Genomic DNA, 23,908 nt, shown 5'->3' with positions numbered 1-23,908 from the left:
TCTCAGAAGCATTCAACCTGGTCATGAAAGCCATGTAATACAGTGTGAAGACTGTGTGAAGTGTGAAGACTGAAGTCAGGAACACAATTCCCAGAATCTTCAGATTCTTTCAGTAAAGGTGACAAATCTCAAGCCATAATGTTAAATAATTTATGAAATTAAGGTATTTTTTTTCTGTTTGAAATTTCTCCATGCAAGTAGTAAGACTTTCACATGTCTGTTTATTTTATTGGATTTTTAACAAATAAATGCTGCAAGTAATAACTAGATTGAAATGAAAGATTATGACAAGGTGCAAAGGTTACAGGATACAATTTGAGCCCCAATATAAGGAATAAAAATTAACACACCTGGTTGGAAAAGTGACATAGTTTTGGATCTGTTCATAATTTGTGATTAAATTCATTATGAATAAACACAGAAAGAATGGTGCAGGCTTATCCAGGAAGATTAAAAACTGTCACAGGTCTCATGATATTTAGTCATGATACTGAACTCTCCAAAGTTTTAAACAGGTTGCTGCTTTCGTTGTATTTGAGCAGTAGCGACCAAATGTAAGGCAACAGATGTCTTTTTAACACATAGGTTATGTTTTCAAAAAATTGATTATAACTAACTTCATAAGAAAAATATCCATGCATTCAAGGCCTTTGAAATACCTCACAGATTTTCAAGTATAACACTGTAGTCTGTCTTTCACCCTTTCAATCTTTTGTACAAGGGACTGTTGAGAACTTGTGGTGTAGACGAGTGTATTGTGTATTGGATTCCAGTCCTGATACTCCATGCACACTTAGTCATTGACCTGCCTTGCTTCAGTGTACTTTTGCTATTGCATTCTGCAAATGCTATTTTCATTTTAGTTAGTGGGAAGATGGTATTTACCATCTATAACAGAAACTTGCAGTTGTATACAAGACAGATTTTTCATTTTAAAACTGATAAAATACATTGCTAGTTTGAGTTTATGTACTTTAACATTCAGAATATATCTGCCCAATTAGAAAAATGCATTCATGACTCTTTAACTGTGTTCTAAATTAAAAGCTGCTTATGGATGTCTAGCCACACACTTTATAAAGCCTGTATGTTTAAAAAAAAAAAAAAAGGATAAAAAAAAATAAAAAATATTCAGTTTTTCCTTCAAAAATAGTTATTTAGAGCCAACAGACACATTCATTTATGAAGGACTACTACATACCATTATCAAAGTATCTGACTGTTGAATTTCTTGACACACTGGGGTCAAAATTTGCCATTAAGGGTGCAATGTATTGTGTAGCTGTTAGCATTCGATGCACAACTTCTCCAGTATATATGAAACCTACAACAACAACAAAAAAAAAAAAAAAAAAAAAAAAAAAAAAGAAAAAGAAAAGTAAAGAACATTTGAGCAACTTCTGAAAAGATTTAATAGAATGGCAGATTGAACTACACGTTGCCAGAACATTAAAGGGTCAGCTAAGAGAAATCCCACCACCAATTTAACAGTGAATTAAGTAAGAGCTAAAATTTCAGGAAAATGTGATAGCTGGCAGAAAAAACAAGATCAAAGATAAAAAAAAAAAAATGGAATGATTAGTCCAAGAAGCTAATTTTCATACAGATATAAAACCAGAGCACACTCAAGGAAGAATAACTCCAATTACGAACAAAATGCACATACGTGGCCCTATCAAAATTTACCACCATGCACATTCCAGAGTGTTTTCTATCCCTTCCAAAAATCTGCAATCTGTTTTGCTATTACAAGTTGTTACTTCTTCAAAAGTTAGTCTAATCCTTCTTCATATTTCTAAAGACAGAGTAAGAGACTATTTCAGACAAGAAGAGGCAACAATCTTTAAAAAAAAAAAATAAAATTCAGATGAAGAGTGGAATAGATAGGATTTTTCATGATTATAAGCCAAGCAGCATTTCTGCTACACTCTCTTCAGTGTCAGGTCTCACTAGTTTATCCTATTAATCCCTGAATACATAGTACCCACATCAATAGTGGGCTGCTTTCATCAGAAGTGCTCACCAAAAACCTCTTACTGGTTTGGAACTAGAGTTCTTGTTCAAGGTAGAACAATCACCTATAGTGAACACAGTAACGCTACAGTTTCTTCAAAGCAAAACCTTGTGTATTTTAATGGCATTTCAAACAATAAATGGTCTACAAATAAACATATATTATTTAAGTTTGCCAACTCCAATTAAATAATGGAACTAACTTCTGTAGGTGCCCCACACTAAAGCCTGACTTAAAAGCTCCCATCGCCTAGAGTAAGTCTTTTCTTAATTTTATTTTAGCCTTTACCTTGTGGTCAAAACTGAAAAACTTTAAGTTGATTGGAGCTGAAAGTAGATTTTCAAAACTAAGGTTTGCATATTACACCTCCTCTTAAAGTGTTTACCAGATGGTGCCTTATGCTGAAATGCTTGCTTTTTTGCCTTCTATTGATTTAATGAAGTATACTTCAACAGCCAACACCCTGATAACAAGAAGAATATTAGAATTGGCTAAAAATTTTGTAAAAGAAAAAATCTATTTGGAATACGTCCCATAGAAATTCAAATCTTTACTGGCAAATGATAGTATCCACTGCAACAGTATTTGTGCTGGTTTGGTTTTTCTTTTTCTTTCTTTTTTTTTTTTTTTTCTGAGGGGAGGGGCTGTAATTTTCTTGGTGAAATATCTAAATGTCACTTTTCTCTTTTGCTATTAATAGGGAGAAACACCAATTAAAAAAAAAATCTTCCCACAGATTTACAAGTCATGTATAAACCTGAACTTTTGGAATGTACAACTGTAGTTGTAATTTTACTCCATTACTAATCATTTTAGGATAGCCATCGGTCCTGCCAAAATAATGCCCTGAAAGGCATTTTCATTAGTTCCTACTTACTGTTGTCTACTTCTAAAACGTCCTTCCCTTGAGAAGTATTCCTTCATGCTTATTTAGACAATTTAAATACATATAATTTCATAGAACATTTATGCTGCTTATGGTCATGTGCACACATATTTTAACACAATCTTGGGTAGGTCTATAACCTAGAAGCATTACTCAAAAATAGTTTGCCGACAATATAAACAAAATCTGTGAATCCATATTCACATATTCAATTAACCTTAATATTTCAGTGCTTATTCCTCCCTTTCACAATGGTTCTATCCTAACACAGTTTCCTTTTCATGCTTTCATCCCATTTACAGTATAAATGTCACCATTATAACTAATAATGAGGCAGACACAATAGGAAAAGAAAAGCCTTAATTGTGCTGGAACACATATCTAAGTAAATCAGCCCAGGTAATTAGTAACCATAGCGCGTATTTCCAAGTGTTAGCCGGATGCAGCTTTACTGTAGAAAAAAATGGAAAGCAGGAGGTGGATGATAGCTGGGAAGCAGGCAGGCCTTGCATGAAGATCATTCTAATGAGAACTCCAGTCATGCATCGGAACAACTTGAAAAGAAACACAAAGTCACTTCAAATCGTCGCAGAGAATCAAAGTCTGAAGCCACTGTTGAGCATGGACACTTTATCATTGCCACTACAACTTAAAGAAAGCAGCAAATGTAAAATTAACTTATTCCTGAACGGAATTCCGCAGGAAATTGGCTTATACCATCTGTGACCTAATTCTCTGACAGTAGTAAATACTCATGGTTGATTCATTTAGCCAAAGAACAATGTTTTAGACCTGCAATTTCCTGAACCACTTAATCTCTCCTTTGTGGGAGGGCTTGGTAGAGCTCTTCCAAAACTCTCCACAAGTACTATACCTAGAAGAACAATATGGTCCTAAACACTGGAATAAAGTCAAATAGGAAAGCATGGTCAGCATTTTGTAAGTTTCATGTGTATATAAATTTAACTAAAACTAAGGATGAACTAATACTAAAGCCACTTGTAGATCAAGGAGCATATACGCCTTGATTTGTACACTGTGTACTCACACACTCTAGATAATTTTCTTTTTTTTTCCAAAACAATATTTCCTTTTTAGAAGACAAAAGGTATTATACAGTGAGAGTGACCTGACCTGGGCAAGAGCTAGCAATTGCTGAGGATAAGACTGGTACACTGAATGCTCTATTTCAGCTGCAACTTTCCACTTATCTTCTACCAGAAAACTCTTCAGAACTATGAAAAGAAGGGAAAGATAATTACAGGGGTTTTTTTTGAGGTCTGTGTCAAACTGCTTATTGACAGCTATGCAAAGCAGTTTTGAGCATTCCTATTCTTGTAAATGCATTTCTTGGTCTTTGATATAACAAAGGAGAGATTAAGTGGTTAAGGAAATTGCAGGTCTAAAAAAACTGTTCTTTGATTAAATGATTCAACCATGAGTATTTATCACTGTCACAGAATTAGGTCACAGGTAGTATAAGCCGATTTCCTGTAGAATTCCATTCAGGAATAAGTTTATTTTATATTTGCTGCTTCCTTTGAGTTGTAGTGGCAGTGATAAAGTGTTCATGAAAATGATCTAGAGTGTGGGTCCACTGGAGTGATCTGGATCCTTCTCTGTCTGACATGGGGCAGGCACTCATCTCCTTCTATAGAGGCAGCCACCCTGCTAAGAAAACCTTGCCCTAATACAACTGAAGACTAATCAAGTATTTTATTTTATATAGTACCTACTTCATATTCTATTTTACATATCAAGTATTTAGCTAGTATACAACAATGACATTATTTACCTGAATGACTGGAATTTCTATTATCTTGTTAAAACATTTTTCTATTTTTTGATAACTGATTTTCTGGTAGAAAATGGAAAGTTGCAGCTGAAATAAAGGATTCAGTGTACCAGTCTTATCCTCAGCAATTGCTAGCTCTTGCCCAGGTCAAGTCACTCCCACTGTATAATACCTTTCTTCTTCTAAAAAGGAAAAATTGGTTTGGAACAAAAGAAATTATCTAGAGAAAAAGAATCATTGTGTCCACTGAAAAATAATGATAAAAAAACCCCAAAACAAACCATTGCTAAAGTAACAACAATGAAATAAGTTGACATGAAATTATTCCTTCAAATAGCAATGACACTGCTTTCATGTAAAATTTTGCTTATTCTCTAAAACGACACTTATTGTAAATAAACACCTGAAACAATACTTTCAGCCTCAAAGACCAGAAAATGCATTTACAAGAACAGGAATGCTCAAAAGTACTTTGCATAGATGTCAATAAGCAGTTTGACATAGACCTCAAAAAAAATCCTGTAATTATCTTTTCCTTTTTTTCATAGTTATGAAGAATTCGTGAGCTTGACTGAAGGGCAGGTAAGTTCCACCAAAGCTCCACGAACTGACTCTACGGAATAGGCAGTTTTGCCGTCATGGTACAAGTTGGCTCATGTACCTTTTGTACAGCAGCATTTATGTTTCAGGTACAGACAGCAATATTATTTTTACAACCTACAAAGCCTGATGTGTTTTAAAGGTAGCTAACTGTTTCCTTCCCAACATTAGCTGACATTATTTGAAGTGGGTCAGAAAGCCCCCAGAGAAGACTTTTTTCTGCCATAAAATGTGCCTAAAGTTGTTGATTCACAGGGAAGCAAATGACGTAAGAGGTACATTTTTCTTGAGATGGCTTATTTAATTCCAGGACAGAGAAGTGAAAAGATACTTGGAATTTAAGACCAAATAAAAAAGCATGCATTTATAAAAAAAAAACAAACAAGTGAAAAAAGTGGTACAAGAACCTGGAGTTCAAAACAGAGAACAAATGTAACCATCACATACAAAATACTAAATGCAGAAAGAAATGACTGCTTTGGAAAGAAAAAGTGAATTTTCCTAACATGCAGCTAATGTTAAGTAAAACCATATGTGAAAAACCTCAGTAATAGAAGCTGTGGTTACTTAGCTAGAAAAGGAACTGCCTGCCAGCAGCAGCTGAACAATGAAAAGTTTTTCATGAGAGAGACTGTCATTGGGCAAAGACAGAGCTGCCATTTGGGTGCACAGTTCAGTGTGGGTTTACTCGAGTGCCTTTGCGGTGTATAAACTAGAGGGGAAATAGCAGAACAGCTTCCGAAAAATGGAACCAGAGGAAAGTGGTGTCCCTAAGAGGACAGGCTTAAACCCAGATCACCAAAGGGAAAGATGTGGTTTTAGGTTGTCCATTCACATATGCAACAAGCTGTGTAGAGATGCAACAACATGCTTTTCCCCTGCAAAAAATGTCTTGTTCCTTTCATTTCTTCCTGTTCATTTTCTTAGTTAAGCAGAGTGAAAGTACATGACTTCTGCTGCTCATTTTCCTCCAAAACACTCTGAAAACTTTGTGCAGCCAAAAGAGAAAACTGCAGTGGAACTGGTAGGAGCTTCCTGGCTCTCTGGCTGCTTCTCTTTTGGTGTGAGCATAACCAAAGCCTTCAGAGAGGTTCTGCCCTGGGGCATTTGGTGGTTATCACCTGTGACCCCAAAGTTACCTCAACAGGTAGCAGTGCTTCTACTCCATGTTTACCATCTTAGATCCAGTGCACTGCCCATTTCTTTTTATGAAAACCAAAGTCAGTACAAGTACAGTACTGTACAGATTTTTTACAAATTTTTACAAATGAACCCCTGCCTAGCAATTATATATTGCTAAAAGACTAACATAAAATGGGATATGTTATCTACCTCATCTGAGGATCTACTTCCCCATCCCTGATGACTCACCTTGGGCTTGTTTAAAATATGAACCGTAACTACCTATGAGGCCAAAGAACTGTTTAAGGCCTGGTTTCTGTCAAACAAGAGCTGGGCATCATCAACAAAGACAAAGATAAGCTGCTCACAATTTACTGGAGGTAAAAAAACCCTCAGATCCTAAAATTGATTCACATACCATTTTGAAGTTTCCAACTGCCAGAGACAGTCTTGCCACAGAAAAAATTTGGAAAGTGGATGAAAAAGTCTTCCTCTGAGTTCTCCAGTTCGCTATGACCATTGATAATGCAAAAAGATGTATTCATTTCTTTTGTTAAAATAGTATTTGCCAGGACAGTAGGAAAAACAGGCCAGAGACAGGGACTGAGAAGTATGACATGACAGTTTATACAAGCATCTAATAGTAATTTTTAAAAATTAAAATAGTTCTCAGCCTTAGTACATTTTGAGACAAATATTATTGTATTTAATTCTACACAGCAACTTAATTAAATTATAGAATGGTTTGGGTTCAAAGGGAGTTTAAAGATTATCTGGTTCCAACACCCCTGCCATGGGCAAGGACACCTTCTACTAGACCAGCTTGCTCCAAGCCATGTCCAGTCTGGTCTTGAACACTGACAGATATGGGGCATCCACAACTTCTCTGGTCAACCTGCTCCAATGTCTCACCACTCTTACAGTGAAGATTTTTTTCCTAATATCTAATCCAAATCTACCCTCTTTAAGCTTGAAGCCACTGCCCCTCATCCTGTCAGTACATGCCCTTATGAAAAGTCCCTTTCCAGATTTCTTGTAGGCTCCCTTTAAGGTATTGGAAGGCCACAGTAAGGTCTCCCAGAAGCCTTCTCTTCTCCAGGCTGAACAAGCCCAGCTTTCTCAGCCTGTCTTCATAGCAGAGGTGCTTTACCCCTCGTCATCCCTGTGGCCCTTTTCTAGACTCACTCCAACAGGTGCATGTCTCTGTCTGTTGGGGGCCCCAGAGCTGAATGCAGTACTGCAGGTGGGTTCTCACGAGAGCAGAGGAGAGGAGAGAATCACCTCTCTCAACCTGGTTAGCCTTAAAGGCCATTTCAGTAATTTCTGTATATTCCCACCTGTAAATAGAACATTGCAAATAGGTAAAAGAGAGTACAGTTTGTTGCTATTTGTAGCTAGGAAGCCCAGATTTAGCAAATGAAATAAGAGCTACTTAAACATATCTGCACCCTCTGTAAAGATTACTGGAGTATAGCAACTGCTTTGCCAAAGGCAGAAAGGGAACTGCCCCTTAGAGGCACTCCATGCTCTGAGTTCTGTCTCATATCCTTCCTTGCTCAAATCACTCCAATACCTATTAAGCCCATATCAGTGGGCCCAGCCCACAGACATCTCATCTAAGATCTCTTTTATTTGCAAGCCACATGCTAATATGTCCCTTCAAAAAGAAACCCCCAAACCACAAATCAAACCATTAACATCCTTCACTATGTGAACAGATGCATTTTTTCTGTAGTAAGACACTAGAGAACACAGCTGTCATTTGAGAAAGCTATGGCTTTGTCTGCCCTCAGCACAAACAACCAAGGTTTGCCCAGTAGGAAGGCCAGAAAATTTTAGGAGTGTTGCTTAGGCATGTCTAACCACCAGCTGAAATCAATGTACGATAGAGAACATAAGCACAACTCAAGAAGATATGCATTTGTGTTTTCAAAATGTCAGAGAATTCCAAATTGTTTTACCACTGGAAAACACCACTTTTTAAGCAACTGGTTCTCATGCAGTCGTCCACTTGTGAGAGATTTTTGCAAGCAAAGCTTTATGCAAAATTAGCACCCAGCAAGATCCTGACGTCCTTTTATTCCATAGCCATTCAAGAAAACTAATTTCAATCTCAGCCACGAGCTAAATTATTTAGTTTACCTTAGCACAATTATAACCAACATCATAGAAATTAAGAATAACCAGACCAGCTCCCTAACCAGTAAAAAAGTATTTGAGCTTCATCAAATGGTCAGATTTTATGTCTGCAAAGTTGCCACCTTTTTTTCCTATTTCAAAGTAGATTTTCAAAATATTTTTCATCAATTTATGATCATCTCTGTTACCTCAATTGGGAAGGCTCAGAGCTGCAAGTTTATCTTTGGTTGAAAGCCCATTAGGATGCTATTCTTTTGTAATTATTTAAATTTGTGCTGCTGAGAACAGCTTTAAAATGTTGACTTTATGTCATTTTCAGGATGTTTCTTGTTCTCCATCTCACTTTTTCTGACATACCACTTATTTTTATCTTACATTCTTTTTTTTCTTCTTTCTTTTTTCTTTGGTAGTAACAATAAAAACAAGTAATCAATTCTCATCTCTGGAATTAAACTACACGGGGACTGAAAAGACACTTTTACATTCAATGGGAAAAATGGCAAAATGTCTCATGGAGGAAATAAAACATCCGGAATAGGGTTGCTCACTTACTTATTTGGTGAAGCTGACAAATATTGTATAGGCATATAAAGCATAGCCCACAAAACTGCATCCTATATTTTTCAACTTAATAAAATATGTTTTCCCTGTCCTTTTCCTGGTATTTCTCCACAATCTATTTCATGATGAAGCATATTTAAGAATATGTTGTGCTATTAAGCCCCTAAACCATAATGGAATCCTGAATTCTAGAAACAGATAATGTCATTTACTTTCACGCCTTGTCCTATATAGCCATATTAATATTTCTTTGATGCTTCACTGAAGTAAATTTTAAGTAATGTCATTTATCCCCAGATGGCCAATTTATTATGTCTGTGGAAGAATGTTATCACCACCATAATTGCACAAAGATTACAGTGTAATTAAACAAAAGCATAACAGCAACTATAGATCCCTCAGACAATCCATGAAAGTTAAATACCTTAATGGGTTTTCAAGATCAGTCTGAAAAAGAACCAATCACTCATGCTATTTTATATGTTTTTTTCAGCTTTCTGGGGACAATGAATTAGAGGTAGATTATACATATTTTTTGCCTTTACTTTTGCTTGACGAGATTGAGTGCATCAAGCCATTTCTTCTTTTGTCTTGAAAAGTGGGATATCTGAAAGCTAAATGCCAGAAGGCATAACAGTATTTCTTAATCGTATAACCTTACAAGGACTTCTAGTGTGTCTGTGCATGACAAGAAAAAAAGCTAGCCAGAATTCTCACACTCTTGGCTGTACTTCAGAGTTATCTTATGTAGATATTTAAAGGCCAGAAGATTAGTTTTTCACCATTAATTTTCCTGCTGCTTTGTTAATGCTGAAGGCATAATCTGGAAGAACTGAGAACATGTTTTGTATGTCGTTGAGTAAATGCCAACAAGTTTTCCATCTTGCTGTAGTCTCCCCACTATTCATGGCTGCTGTGAAAAGTATATGATCTGGTGGAATGTAACCCATTCTAAAGAATATCCTGCTCAATTAAGCAAAGGGGTTTAGGGGATTATGTATCATGAAACTCTTCTAGTAGAGTTTTTTCTTCTGACATGCCACAAGACATTCCTTGTCAGGAAGTTGTTAGGTATCAGCAGGAAGAGTACAGGAGCAAGACAAGCAATTTTAAGTAAGGACACTGTGATGGACTGCAAAAAAATCACAGATTTAACTGTAACTGAAGTATCTGTTTGCATACTTCTAATGATTCTTAATTGCAAATGCTCTTGAGTTCAGTTGAAAAAAAAACCCAAAGGTTATTTAGAGTCTAACGACTTGTATCAGTTCCTGTTCGATCAGGCACATGCTTCCCCAGAGGAAATTCTTGGAGAGAAGCACGAAATACAGTATCTACTCAGTGAGATATCACCATGTGATAGCTCCCAAGTGCCTCTCAGCTCTGGCCAAACAAAATCCAGCACAGCTCCTAGACAGGCCGGAACCAGAGAAAAGAGGTTGGTGGGAGGATTATCTTGCTTGGGCTGAATATCTTAACAGCTGTGTCATTGCAGTAACCTTGGCACTACTAAATCCTAGGAAGAGGCTCTTGAGGGAAAATAAAATTTTGAGTTCTATTTTTGATACAAGTGTCTCTCCTATTGGTTGGGTAAGATATCCATATGCCTAAGCAGCTCTTGCCAGCAATAAAATGTTTGGATGTAACTGAGGAAAATTGTCTTTTAATGTTTGGGAACATAAAAAATGGTTCATCTTTGAATCAAAACTATTCTAATATCAATATAGGCAAAGGGCTGTTTTTTTTTCCTTTTGCTGCTGTGTCTGTCTTCTATATTGTCACAGAGTCTAGCAAAAATAACTCTCACAAGCTTTTCTGCTTGCCCTGCCTTTTCTGCTCTTCCTTCTAAATTTTAAAGCTAGATCGTACCTGGATAAATCAGATGAAATGTGAATCACTTAAATCATAAATTTCATGAAAAATTAAAGACTTTCATATTATGATGAAATAATTATTTTCCGAAGTTTCAAAATTTCAGTAAGGAAAAGAATAATACAGTTTAGAATAATGCTGAATGCCATCAAACTGGATTGTTGTCCATTTTATAGAATTTTGCAACAAAAAAACCCCAATGTTGCAGAAGATGATAAAGTTTTAATAAGTCTGCTTAAAATTTATGCATAATAGAAGGAAACTGCTGAATATCTGGTTCCTACTGCAGTAAATCAGTGTAACTTCAGGTATAACTTTGGGTTTATTAGGCATTAGATTAATTCCACACCTGTTATATAATGTGATTATATTACTTGTATTAATATTTCTTAAACTACTAAAGTTAATCCTATGTATGTAATATTCACATACTGCAATTCATATAAAGAAGCATAGTAGTATATCAAGGAAGACTGCAGAGGGTAGCATGCATCATTAGAGAAGTTTCAGAGAAGCCATTAAATTACATTTTACATATATACATAAAAATTAACATTAGTAGGACTTTTTCAGAAGGGAATTTGGCTCTGTATTCCTCTATTGCCAACATTCTGCCATAGCTAGGTGATCTCCACTTCCTTGCTTCCCCACTGCAGTTGTTCATGCTAGACAGAGAGTTCAGTGAATGGGTTTTGTATGGGTTTGCCTCAGCAGTGAACATACAGCTCAAAACAAGAAGAGAGAAGCTGGTAGATGTTCATGTGCAACTTGTCTTCAGGGTATCAAAGTCAGGATGATCAACTCTGCACCCCTCCTAAGAAGACCTCTTTAATGCAGCCATTATAAGGGCAAAGCAGACAGCTCTGCCCCTTTCCATGACTTCATGCTGATGACCAGGACTGGATATACCATTTATCAGACCTCACTGGACATTTTAATTCCCCTCTTCATGAGCTACTGGGGGTAATGTTTTGGATGTGGAAACTCCACCTTGGGTCAAAAATAAACAAATCCCAGGCCATAACAAACATTTTTAACCAAGATTAATTTGCTGGTCTAACTCTTACCACACTAGAAAAAAGTTGTGGGGGCAGCTGGTAAGCTGAAGAGGAACAGACAGACAACAAGGAAACCAATACTCAACAAGAACTGCAGCAGACACATCAAATCCTGAAGTTGAAGCCACCAATTTTTTGGCTCATCCTTTCTTTGCCTACTTTCTCCACTTGTTACCTCACTATCACTTTGGGCAGTGCTCCTCAGCTGTGGAGTGAATCTATGAAAACATCTGGCTTAGAGAAACACAAGCGGAACAAAAGAGAAAACAGACAAAGAACAGGGAAAAACTAGAATACATTAGTCTCAGTGTTTAGAGTTTGGGAATCAAGTCACACTAGCTCTGATATCATTAGTAATTCTCATGTGTTTCTTTTTTTTTTTTTCCCACATTAGTTTACATTAAAGCAAATTACATTACATGAAAGCACTGTATTCATCTGTACTTCAAAACACTGAAACAAAACTTCTGCAAATAGATGGGAAAATTGGATTATTTCCCTTCAATAAAGGCAAATGTTGCCTGGATAAAGTTTTCCTTTATTATGTTTAAGTTTTTACAGAATTTCAATATTAAACACTTCATGAGAAATACGGATATTCATACATAAATTAGAAGCACACGATGGAGGTGGAAAGTGCAAAAATATCTTCCTCAGTGTCAGTTAATACAGGATGATATTCATTCAGATCTGGAAAGATGAAATTTTCTCTCTAAGGAAATACCTTCGCAAAGGTCCCATAAAGGTTTAGGAAAATTTGTAGAACCAGAACAGGTAATAACACTCTTTCTGCTGATTGATTCTTTTAATCAGAGAAAAAGCTTTCCTGTACCTTCCTGTTAGAACAGTTCCAAGTCCAAAGTTTTAATAATCTGACCAAAAAAGAATGAATAGAAAAAGAAATATTCAATACCAGTTTGAACCAGCTGATGACAAATTTCTGCCCTGGGAAGAGACCAGCCTCAACTCTGAACACAAAGATTGCAGTAAAAGTAACAGTACTATGGTTGTGACTTTAAAATAGTGTTTCTATGTGTGAATAAAGGCTCTAAGGGGAAGAGTGAAATGCTTTCTCTTATGGTCATAAAAAGAAAAAAAGGAAAAATTTTTGGTTGTAAGTCATGTTTTTAAAATGTGGGTTGCCCCTGTAAGAAAAGCCTTGGCGGGGGTGAGCCTGTGTTAAAGTTGTGCATGCAGAGGTTTAGGAGCACAAGGGAATCAATTCTTCCCTCTAAAGACCTCAGACCTGTAATAACCCATCTGTACCATATAATCAGAGTGTGGAAATAGGCCATGGCTGGGCAGTTGGTGGCATGTAGCTGTGCTGTTCAGAGTTCACTTGTCAAAGGCATAAAAAGCCAACAGGAGGAAGCCAATTTGCCTGCAATCACCGCAAACCCCTTTAACAAATATAGTTCTGCCAAGTCTCATGAGTCTTTTTGTTAATACATTTTTAACAGGTTGAAGTGTGGAGTCACCAATGGGATGCACATGCTGTGATGAGTTGCCAGGACTCTTCATCGTAAATTAGCATTAGCCCTGTGTTGTGGTTTAAATCCAGCTGCAAATCAGAACCACGCAGTCTCTCTCTTGCTCCCCTCCTTCCTCCCCCCAGCTCCCGGAGGGATGGGGAGGAGAATCAAAAGAATGTAACTCCCACGGGTTGAGATAAGAACAGTCCAGTAACTAAGGTATAACACAAACCACTACTGCTACCACCAATAATAATAATGGTAAGGGAAATAACAAGGGAAGAGAATACAACTGCTCACCACACGCCAACTGATACCCAGTCCGACCAAGCAGTGAACTAGCCCTTTCGGGTAACTGCCCCCAGTTTTACCTCCTGGGCATGATGTGCTGTGGTATGGAATACCTCTCTTGCTAGTTTGGGTCAGGTGTCCTGTTTCTGCTTCGTCCCAGCTTCCCTTCCTCCCTGGCAGAGCATGAGACTCAGAAAGTCCTTGGTCAGACTAAACATGACTAAGCAGCAACTAAAAACATCAGAGTTATCAGCGCTGTTCCCAGGCTGAAAGTCAAAAACAGCACTGCACCAGCTACTAAGAAGGAGAAAAAAATTACTGCTACTGCTGAACCCAGGACACCCTGCTAGGCAGATGCTATAATGAGTAAATTCCACCTCAGTGCCTTGAAGCACAAGGTAGCATGTACTAACACAAGCATGAAACAGCATTTGTGTTTCTAAGCTTCAGTAAAATATGTATGAAAACACATGCGGCTCATGTCTTTCAGACATTTGAAAATGACTGGAAAGGTGACCTTTCATAAATTCAGTATAGAATGCTACATGACCTGAAAGAAACTAAATGACTCAGATTGCAAATATTTAATACGAGTCTTCCAACAATTACCTGGTGAGTTTAAATATGACTATTGGAGGAGGAGTCATAAGAAGTAAACAGAAAATGACTTTAGATTAAACTAGACTAAGAAAGTAATTTTAAAGGGGCTGACGACTTAAGTTACAATATTGTTCTACTTTGTGGAAGACATATCATACAATCCACACTTCACTCTGATGATAAATGTTGGTCATTTAATCATATGGTAAGTTACAAGCAGCAGTAGGTTATCTGTGGCAAATACCATGCAATTACAGGGCATATAAACAGTGATCCCTGCATCCTAAACCAAAGTGCAGGTTACAACATAATTATGTTTAGACTTACTAAAAGTAATCATCACATGCGGGTAGATGGTATTTGCCAAGAAAAAGTCATTTAGGTTCTGCCCAAAGAAAACATATTCATTCCTTTCAACATTAGAAGCTGGTGAAGCATAACTGTAGCCCCATGACTCATCACCCATCCAAAAGATAAAAGTTATGTCAGGAAAGCTAGAAGACTACTCTTAATGTCTGAAGCCTTAGACAGACATTAACTGTAATGAGGATAAGGCTGTTTCACCATGCTGTGGTGGAAAATGTCTATATGTTGCATAGAACACAATAGGCTGCTCTTCCCATCAGATGACAGCTGTAGAAGAGTGGTGACAGTTCTTTCCATAAGCATTTTACCCACTTTCTTTTGAACAAATAACAAACTGGAGAGTAAGGATTAAACCATCAAGATGGAAGACAAAAATCTTGCCTCCCATAAAATCTCAGAGAGCAAAATACAGTCTTGTTCACATTCTGTTATTATTTTAAGAAATGAAGTTCCTGAAATATTCAATTCAGGAAGCATGCACAGGCAGATGCAGAACAAAACTGCATTCAGCTACCACCTGCACTCACAGTTGTTTTCATTGCTGGAGGTCATGAATGGCAGCAGAGGAAAAATGGAGAACCTATTAATTTTTTTACTTCATTCATCTTGTATAACAAAATGCAGGTTTTATTTATTTCCCTTGAAATTGTATAGACATATGGCTTGGCAGCCTTCTGGCTGTTGTCATGGCTGCCATGGCTTCATTAGGGAACTCATTATTACTTTTATTCTTGTCCAAATTTTATACCCCAAAAGTTGCTACTTTCACAATTTGCAATCAGTATGGCAACTTGTATTCCCTCTTTGAGGAACATATTTATTAAAAGTAAATTATCTCATCTGGTAAGGTACCTATACCATTATTTCTTAATAGAGGAAAAGAATGGATTTGATGTTCTTTGCTAAGAAATTAAGAACAAGGCGGCAGGAAAAGATTTCAAATGTCTACCATAAGTATACAGTTTGGGGCACCTAAACAACAAAGAAAAATTTCAAAGCTGATCAGTACTATTTATTCTTTGAAAATCCGCTCACAGAACAATCCACTCTCTGGTTTGGGGACCCAGTTGCAATGGTCAGCCTTCACCATTATAAGACACCACGCTTTCCAGCAACATCTGAACTACCTGATTCTAAGAGCCACAGACTTCTCCCTTTCGAGGCCATTGCAGGACATTCAGCAATTCTCTCTGATATTTTTGGTCTGATGGGACCATGATGATTTCATTGGCATGGGAAACTAAGATATGAACATCAAATACAAATGTAGATAAGAAGCACCTACAAAGGTTCTTATTCTTGAATGTGGTGGGAATGGAGCAGGAAGAAATAAAGGGATGGCTTGGGAATACATAATTAACATCTTCAGGGAAAACTAAACCAGCAATTTTGGCCTTTGGCTACAACTTTGAACAGGAGTTTAATGTTAAAATGGTTTGTAGAGTTGGTGTTCATTTGCTTCCTTGCAAACACTGCTTGCTGGGATAGCTTAAAACACCCATACAGATTTCAGTTAATCTGCTCTTTGCCTCTGTGTGTACACAGTTACAGGGTATATTCGGTCTCCTCTTATTTGGAATTCTAATCACATTCAGAACATGGACGCTTTGCAGTAGTTTCTGAAGGAAGGCAGTTTGGCTTTTATCACAGGGTTGATAATGCATGCACTGAAAACAATAAGATTGGGAAAAGGAGACATGGCTGCAGGGGAGAGCCAGGCTTGATGGTTATAATTTTAAAAAATACATCATGGACACACAAATACACAGAACCTATCATAATTTGTTGTGATCAGAAATACGTTTGGGAAATTTAAGCAAGGAGGAACCAGCATGTACCCTGTTACTAATTATACCATGCATCTATGTAGTGGAAGTCATAGCTAGCAGTAACCAAGACTTTGAGTTTATGTAAAGGCCCCCTGGAGATCTGATGCATCCGGAAATGAGAAGCAATAGTTAGTACAAGGGGTAATGCAATCCTGTGTTTGGCCTTTCCACCTTGGTACTATCTGTTCCCTTTTAATCATGCAAACTTTCTATAAGACACTTCAGAAAACCAGGATGCTGATAAGAGGTCAGACCCAGCTTCATCTGTACTCTGCTGACATAGGTCAACCACTACAGCAGCAAGTAGTGAAGGTATAGTGATTCCTGACATTGCTAAGGCACAGCTTTCTGAGCTCAGTCACTGCTGCTGAGGAAGGCAACACCATAAATGATCAAGAGCAGCACAGTGACTTTGTTGATCTTAACAGACCTAGCATTATGTGCATCCTGACTTTCTTGTACAATATCAGTGAGGAAGGAGTTGTGGAAGATAAGTATGCCATGCAACTTTCTACATCAATCAAAGTGACAGAAGGAAAACTTTGAGTCTGATTTACACTGGCATACAATGTGATAGAATAATATTTTTCTTCACAGAGAAGATAATGGTTGGGATACGTCCAATCAACAGGACCAACACACTGAGAAAGCAATCAAGTCAAACTCACTATGATCACCTCCATATCTATTACTCAGTGATAATACTGGACCAGAGGGCTGAGGAATATCACCTCCTGACCTACACTGATACTTTTTGCCGCTTTTGCATTATCTGGCTCAGGGAAAGGCAGTTTCCAAATGGTCACATCAAGTCTCTTCTCCTGCCACTGAAGCACTTTAAAAGAGTCAAGCTCGACAGGGATTTTCAAGAACATTCATATTTCTGTCACTAAATTCTCCCTTCACTGCCCATTTTCCTCTTTTTGCAGATTAACTACAGCTTGTTATTCTTCACACAAACTGTGGCATTATGCAAACTGCACAACACCTCAAAAAAAAAAAAAGTCACTGCTGAGGATGTCTACCAATGTGACTGATACAACTTATGCTGATTCTATCTGCATGTGCTTAAGCAAATAATGTTCAGATGCCAACTAAGACCAATGAACCTTTCAATGCAAGAAAGCTTGGTACAGGTATACCATAGTATGAGTGGAACTATGTACAGATCCGTGTTACTGCTGCTATTCTTCCTTCTGCAACTGCCCAACAGACTGCTCTGGCAGTACCCAAACCCAAATAGCAGTCACTAAAGCATCATGGCAGGTTCCTTTCTCTGAAAATGTTTGCAGAATTGATGGTTGATGTCAGAAGTGAAAGCTTTCCCCTGCTACCTTCTTGGGGAAACTGCCTTGAAATCTCCATCACAGGACTGCCTTCCCTTTATGTACAGTATGGCTGGCTGGCACCATACCCTTAGCTTACACCAAAATAAAAGTCTGTTATATACGTATAACCTTGAAAAGGGCTGTCACCCATAAAAGATCGTCATATAGCAGTCTTTTGGCCTCAAAGACTAGACTCACGGTTCCCCATTGAAATTCAGCTTCTCTGTCCTTTAGGTTAATGAACGCACCAAAGTGATGTAAACTCATATCCTCATCCAACATACTGTCCCCAACCATGCTACCTGCTTTCATATCTGTTCTACCAAGGGACAGAAACTAAGCCACCAAAAATACCAAAAGAAAGCTTCATTACTACGCTTCCCTGCACTGCAGCACAAGCACTTCTGCAATCCCAAGGACAGTGTCCTAAATGTAGAAGACAGGGTCAGCAGTGAGTGAAACTTTTTCTTGTTTGTGTAGGCTTATGCCTGTAATGATCTTTACGAACTTCCAGCCTTAGACAAGTCAGTATGATTAATGTTACTTTGAAAATCTCTTGAGTTTTCAGTTTCCACTTGAGACTTTAAGCGGGCTAATCTCCCTCTCAAACATCTAACATTTCTGGCCTAAATTGCACCTAACAAAAATTTTTACTTCTGCAGTGTAAAGGCAGAAGTTTAGTTAGACTTTACCTTTTTCTTATGTTTTAGTTTGGAGATGACTGAATGACCTCTTCCTGAGCTGAAATCACATACCTGCAGGTCTGAAATGGCTAAAAAACCTTTCTCAATAGTGACTGAAAGATGCTTCTGACAGTAGAAAAGACATGGATTAGAGACAGATTTTCTAATTTGCAAATACACAGATTTAGAGACAAGGCATCAGGAAGTAATCACATGGTATGAAAATTCTCAGCTTGAATGTTTAGCATTCGATCAGCCACAAAATAGCCCAGTTAAAAAAAAAGTTAAGAAGTTATGATTACAATAAGATACTTAAAAACACTTCACCTTTCATTAGATAGGTAAGCAGGCTGTGTAGCATTCATGAAGGTGAGCAAGAGATAGATAGGGTATTCTCAGAGACCCTATAGCTTCAGAAGCCTCAACTCCCCACTACAGCAGAGATTCAGGTGGGCTTATAAATTTGACTTAAATTACTAGCAATTTCTGTTTTCTCAATAGAAAAAATGCAGACATGCCTCTTTAATTTTAGTCACTTTATAAACTATAGAAACAGTAGAAGGACCAAGCTCCACCAAAAATATCTATTGAGACAAGACTGATTAATTCACAAGATGGAATCTCAAAAAGAGAAAAGTCAACTATCCAATTTATGTTATGTATTAAAACTAAATTTTAACACCGTTTTTAATATATTCTTTAAAGTTGTGTTTCATAAAATAAGTACACATTCTTTACAGTGAAGCCTATAAGGAATTCACGCATTTTATGTCTAAATGGAGTATTTCAGTTATTCAACAAAGTCTGGTAACTCAATCTAATGAAAAGCCCTGAAGTGCTAAATATTCTACCAGTTGCAGAGATGGCTTTTCACATTTAGCAAATTATAAAAATATTTAAGGGCTTGAGCCTGCAATGGCTTGAAGGACCATCAACATCTGTCAAGTTCGGTGAATATTTAGGGTGCTCACAGTGTACAAAAAGGCTAATGGTTTTGACAAAAAGTCTGGTTTTCCACCTATAATTTTTTTCTAACAAAGCAATGCCTATCTTTACAGCTCTTGGCAACATTATCACAGCATGCAAGAAAAGTCTACGGCTGCCATTCAGCCACATGTGTAGCACTGGAAACTAGATTTAAACTTCTCCACACTGAAGTTACTACCTTAAAGGTCAGGAACACTGATTCAGGGTGGCCTTTCAACCCTAATGAGACATTCACACACAGTTGTCTTGGCAGTCAAATATCTCCTGCAGTGCAAGTGGCTGAAGGCCAGGAACAGTGTTTCCCGTTTTGTTGAACAGCCTTGTAGAAAAGAATTCAGCCATGCCTAGGGACTTTTCTGCCTCAGGCTGCTTCCAGGCCTTCCATCCAACCAGAAGAAAAAAGTCTTGCATTCATACCTCTGGCAGATGGAAATCATACATTCACTTAAGCACAAGAGAGGAAATCCTGCACACTTGGCATTTGCTGAACTTACAGCACCTTTCCAGATTGCAGAGGGGAAAAGGGCCTTCTCTGCAGGGTGGATCCTACTGCAGAGGTTAAGAGGCATCATTCCATTGACTACATATGTGTCTTAATTGAAAGAGTGCTCCAGCTCTCTTACCGTATCTCCTGCTCCATCTTTCCTTCCACCTTCAGAGAGAGAAGGAAAGCTTTTACTGCACAAAGGTCACTGCTTCTATAAAAAATGTAATAACAAAAATAATCTTTTTTCCACTATATTTAATTGAAGATCTAGAAAGCTTAGATAGTATATCTAAATTTTAGGTAAAAAAGGCATCTTCTAAAGAATTCTTTTCCATCATGTTAATGCTATTGCTAGCTAGAAAACAAGTCTATAATGCCACTGATATATTCTTTCTTTCTCTCTAGATATTTATTGAAATGAGCAAGCAGAAAGCATATTTAAAAGAATCAATACAGAAAAGCCAACAAAGGTGGTAGGCTAATTTGGGCAGAGGGATGGTGCTACCTCTCTTTCTACAATTAAAGATGACAAATGGCTGTCTTTGTTTCATCTAAATACTGCATACTGCACATCAGTCAAACTCTGCAAACAATTTTAGACTTGATAGATAAATCCTTTAGAGAAGCGCCTCTCTTAACAGAGCACATATTACACATACTCTGATATGGCTGGTTCCTGAAACAGTATGGCTGTTCTCCCATCATGTTAGTCATGTGAAACATAACACACAAGTTCTCTTATCATATGTCAGCAAGAAAGTTCTAATGAAATCTATTTTAATCAGTGAAAAAAATTGCTTCCTGGATATTCCAGGCACAGTTTTGCCAGGGCTGTAACAAAAAACCCAGCTGGAATCTCACTGGCACTTGACATTCGGAAATGACATCTTTTGGTCTAAACTATCCCATCATAGTATCAGTGTTACATTTTCATAAGACTGCAGAAGAAAAATTTCCTTTTTCCATAATTCTGTCTAAATTTTATACATAAAACCAACTTGTTAATGCTGTGTTCATAAGCACTTCTTGGGAAAGTCTGTATGTGCATGTACAACATTTCTTATTCACAGCAGATAGTATCTACTTTTAGCAAAATTGACTGCACAGAAAGAAGACAGAGCAAAAAGTAATATTTGACTTGTGTAATTTATGCAGTTCTTGGGTACAACTCTTCACTAGATCTACACCTTTTAATCGTATATGTAGTCAGCCAAATGTTTTCTTAATGAAGTGTCAGAAATGAAAGTAGTCAGCTAATCTTTTGATACCTTAATAAAAGTTGGCAGGATTTAACAAAGTACTTCCTAGTTTTCCTCCCTTTTAGTACTGATGAAGAAAGACATTTAAGATTGTTGCAGATTTACCCTTTTGCAGGGTACTGCTCACTACTCAGTTGCATATATTGAATATTTCATCTTGACTTTTCACTGCTACTGATCTGTTTGTGTCAGAGATAAATTTTCCCTTTACTGTCAGTTCTCAACATATCACAGTTCAAAGTGCTTTGCCATCCTCCTTAATCTGAGCAGGTCTCTTCTAAGGCACTTGCATGGGTCTTTTAAATACTTAAAACTCTGTAATCAGGTCCTCTCTTCTTTCTCAAGGTTGCATATTTTCAATAGCTTGGGTCTTCCCCCAGGAAAGAGGCTTTCTAATCTCCAGGTTGGAACTGTACCCTTTTCTGCAACTGACTTTCTTCAAGAATTTTAATACTTTTTCTGAACTTCAGTGATTAATTTTAACTACATATTTCGAACAGGGATTTTTGCAAGAAGAGTAGCGCAAGGGATACTATGCCTAAGAGAGCAAGTCTTTTGATTTTAACTATCTGTGTTATGCAGCCTGCATACTTCACTAAATTTTTGGCAGTATCATAACACAGTGGGTTTTTTAATTCAATTGTTTTCCACAACATTTAATGCCTATTTCTCCTCTTCTATCAAGCATGCTGCTAGAACAGCAGAAGACTACTATCTCACAGAAGCTGCTTTTAGCTGCTGCCCCAAACATATTCAATTGCAGTGCATTTTTCTGTCCTAAGTCTCCTGCTGATGACATCTTCCATCTCAGATATTCTGACACCGTATTTTCAACAAAAGACTGCTCATTTTATTTATTGGCATATTTACAGTCTTTGCTACCAGAAATCTGAGAACCTTGCAGGGTTGAGATAGATCATTTACCTTCAGCAGGTATAACACACTCTCTTACTCCATTTCTTGGAGTGAAGGTCTGCTGGTAATATATTCCTTTAGCTCATCAGATATGACCTGCTCCTGGTTTCTCATCAACAACCCCTTTATTGGCATGAATTCCTATGGCAGGAGCAAAGCGGAAATGTGCTGTAGTGCTACAATGCTCTGCTATGAAAATTTAGTTCAGTCAGTGATTTCTGAAACAGCACATAAATTGGAAGAAAAAATGTTTCCTATTGGTAAGGTATTTGTTATCAAGCTGCATAAGAAAGTTCCCTGCCAATTATCATTTGACTTTCCAGGATAGGGACTTGATGTGACATTAAGAATTCATACCCTCACATTCAGGCGCTACCTTATGTTTACCCTGTTATAAAGAGTCTCATAGAAAGCTCTCCTGGGTCTACATACTGCTTTTTGCTGTGTCAAGCTTTTCTTTCATTACATAGCTAAGGAGAATCCAATTTTAAGTAATGTATTCCTGGAGCTTTAATTTGTTTGGAAATGATCTTTGCTCAGCGTGATATCCTATATCCTCATCTGAGACCAAATGTTAATCAGTAAAGTGCCTCTAGGTCTGTACATAGCCTTTACTGTACATAACAAGGAAAGTGATACCTCTTCCCCAGCAGCAGGACCTCAGATGAGAAATACCTTTCTAAATTTGATAGATTTCTATTTGATAAAGGCATCCTCAATTGATACCATTTGAAAAATTAAAAAACTTACTAACACAAAACTTTTAAAAGCACAAAAAAATATTATTCTTTCTTACAGAAAACAAACAAACAAACAAGCAAAACAAACAACAAACCCAAACCCAAACCCAAAACAAGCCCCAAACCATTCTTCTGAACTTTTGGGGCTTTTCAATGCCATGGATTTTACCTTTATAGCCTTTCTAATTCTGGTGTCATAAGAGCATGTGATATGTACACAGAATCAGTGGAATAAAACCCACTGAATTATACAGCTGGATATACTATTATATTCTATTACCAGTTGGTTTTTGCTCTTTGTCCATTTTCAGAAAAGTAGCTGATGAAAGTCAGCTGAATGTACTACCTTTGCCCATAGCAAGGAAGCACCAACAGTTGAAGCAAAGCTTTGTGAGATCACTCCCATCACAGCTGGATGCAATCTGCTGTCTTTCCTTCAAGTTGTAAAATAACAAGAATCTGCAGCTAGCTTTATAGCATACTATTTACATTGAAATTTTATCTTAAACATCAATTTTCATAGCTGGTCCAAAGTCACAGTTTGTATAACTTGAGTGGAGTAATCGATTCTGTCCATTTTAGACTTTTCTGAGCAGAAGTAGAAGATGATGCCATTAAATGAATACAGTTTGAAAAGCTGCCATTTTAAGGTTAGATGATACCAACACTGAGAAACATAACTTCAGTATTTATGAGATATTTGAGTAATCTGAATACTGGTTGGAGCTCAGACTTCATGTTTGTTTGTTTGTTTTGGGTTTTTGTTTTTTAAGACCATATACTAGAGGGGTGATCAGCTGGAAAAGAGCTTTACATAAAAAGACCTTGGGGTTCTAATGGACACCAAGTTGAACATGAGTCAGTAATGGTGGGACGTATCCAGAGTGTTGTGTCCGGCTCTGGG

The 23,908-nt window shown here is 37.3% G+C and overlaps 1 protein-coding gene across 1 annotated transcript in view; it reads right to left on the bottom strand.

The window, feature by feature from the left end:
• Nucleotides 1-23,908, bottom strand: part of PLXDC2 (plexin domain containing 2) — a gene marked incomplete at both ends in the record, with an annotated part of 267,272 nt that overhangs the window by 75,448 nt on the left and 167,916 nt on the right. The window contains one exon of the mRNA XM_080611015.1: nt 1,202-1,324. Coding sequence (XP_080467141.1) covers nt 1,202-1,324 — 123 coding nt within the window. The remainder of the gene's footprint in view (nt 1-1,201; nt 1,325-23,908) is intronic.

Source organism: Psittacula echo (assembly GCF_963264785.1).
Source record: "Psittacula echo genome assembly, chromosome: 2".
Classification (NCBI taxonomy): Eukaryota; Metazoa; Chordata; class Aves; order Psittaciformes; family Psittacidae; genus Psittacula; species Psittacula echo.
Note: the sequence above shows the minus strand (reverse complement) of the source record. Positions and strands in the feature narration are given on the sequence as shown.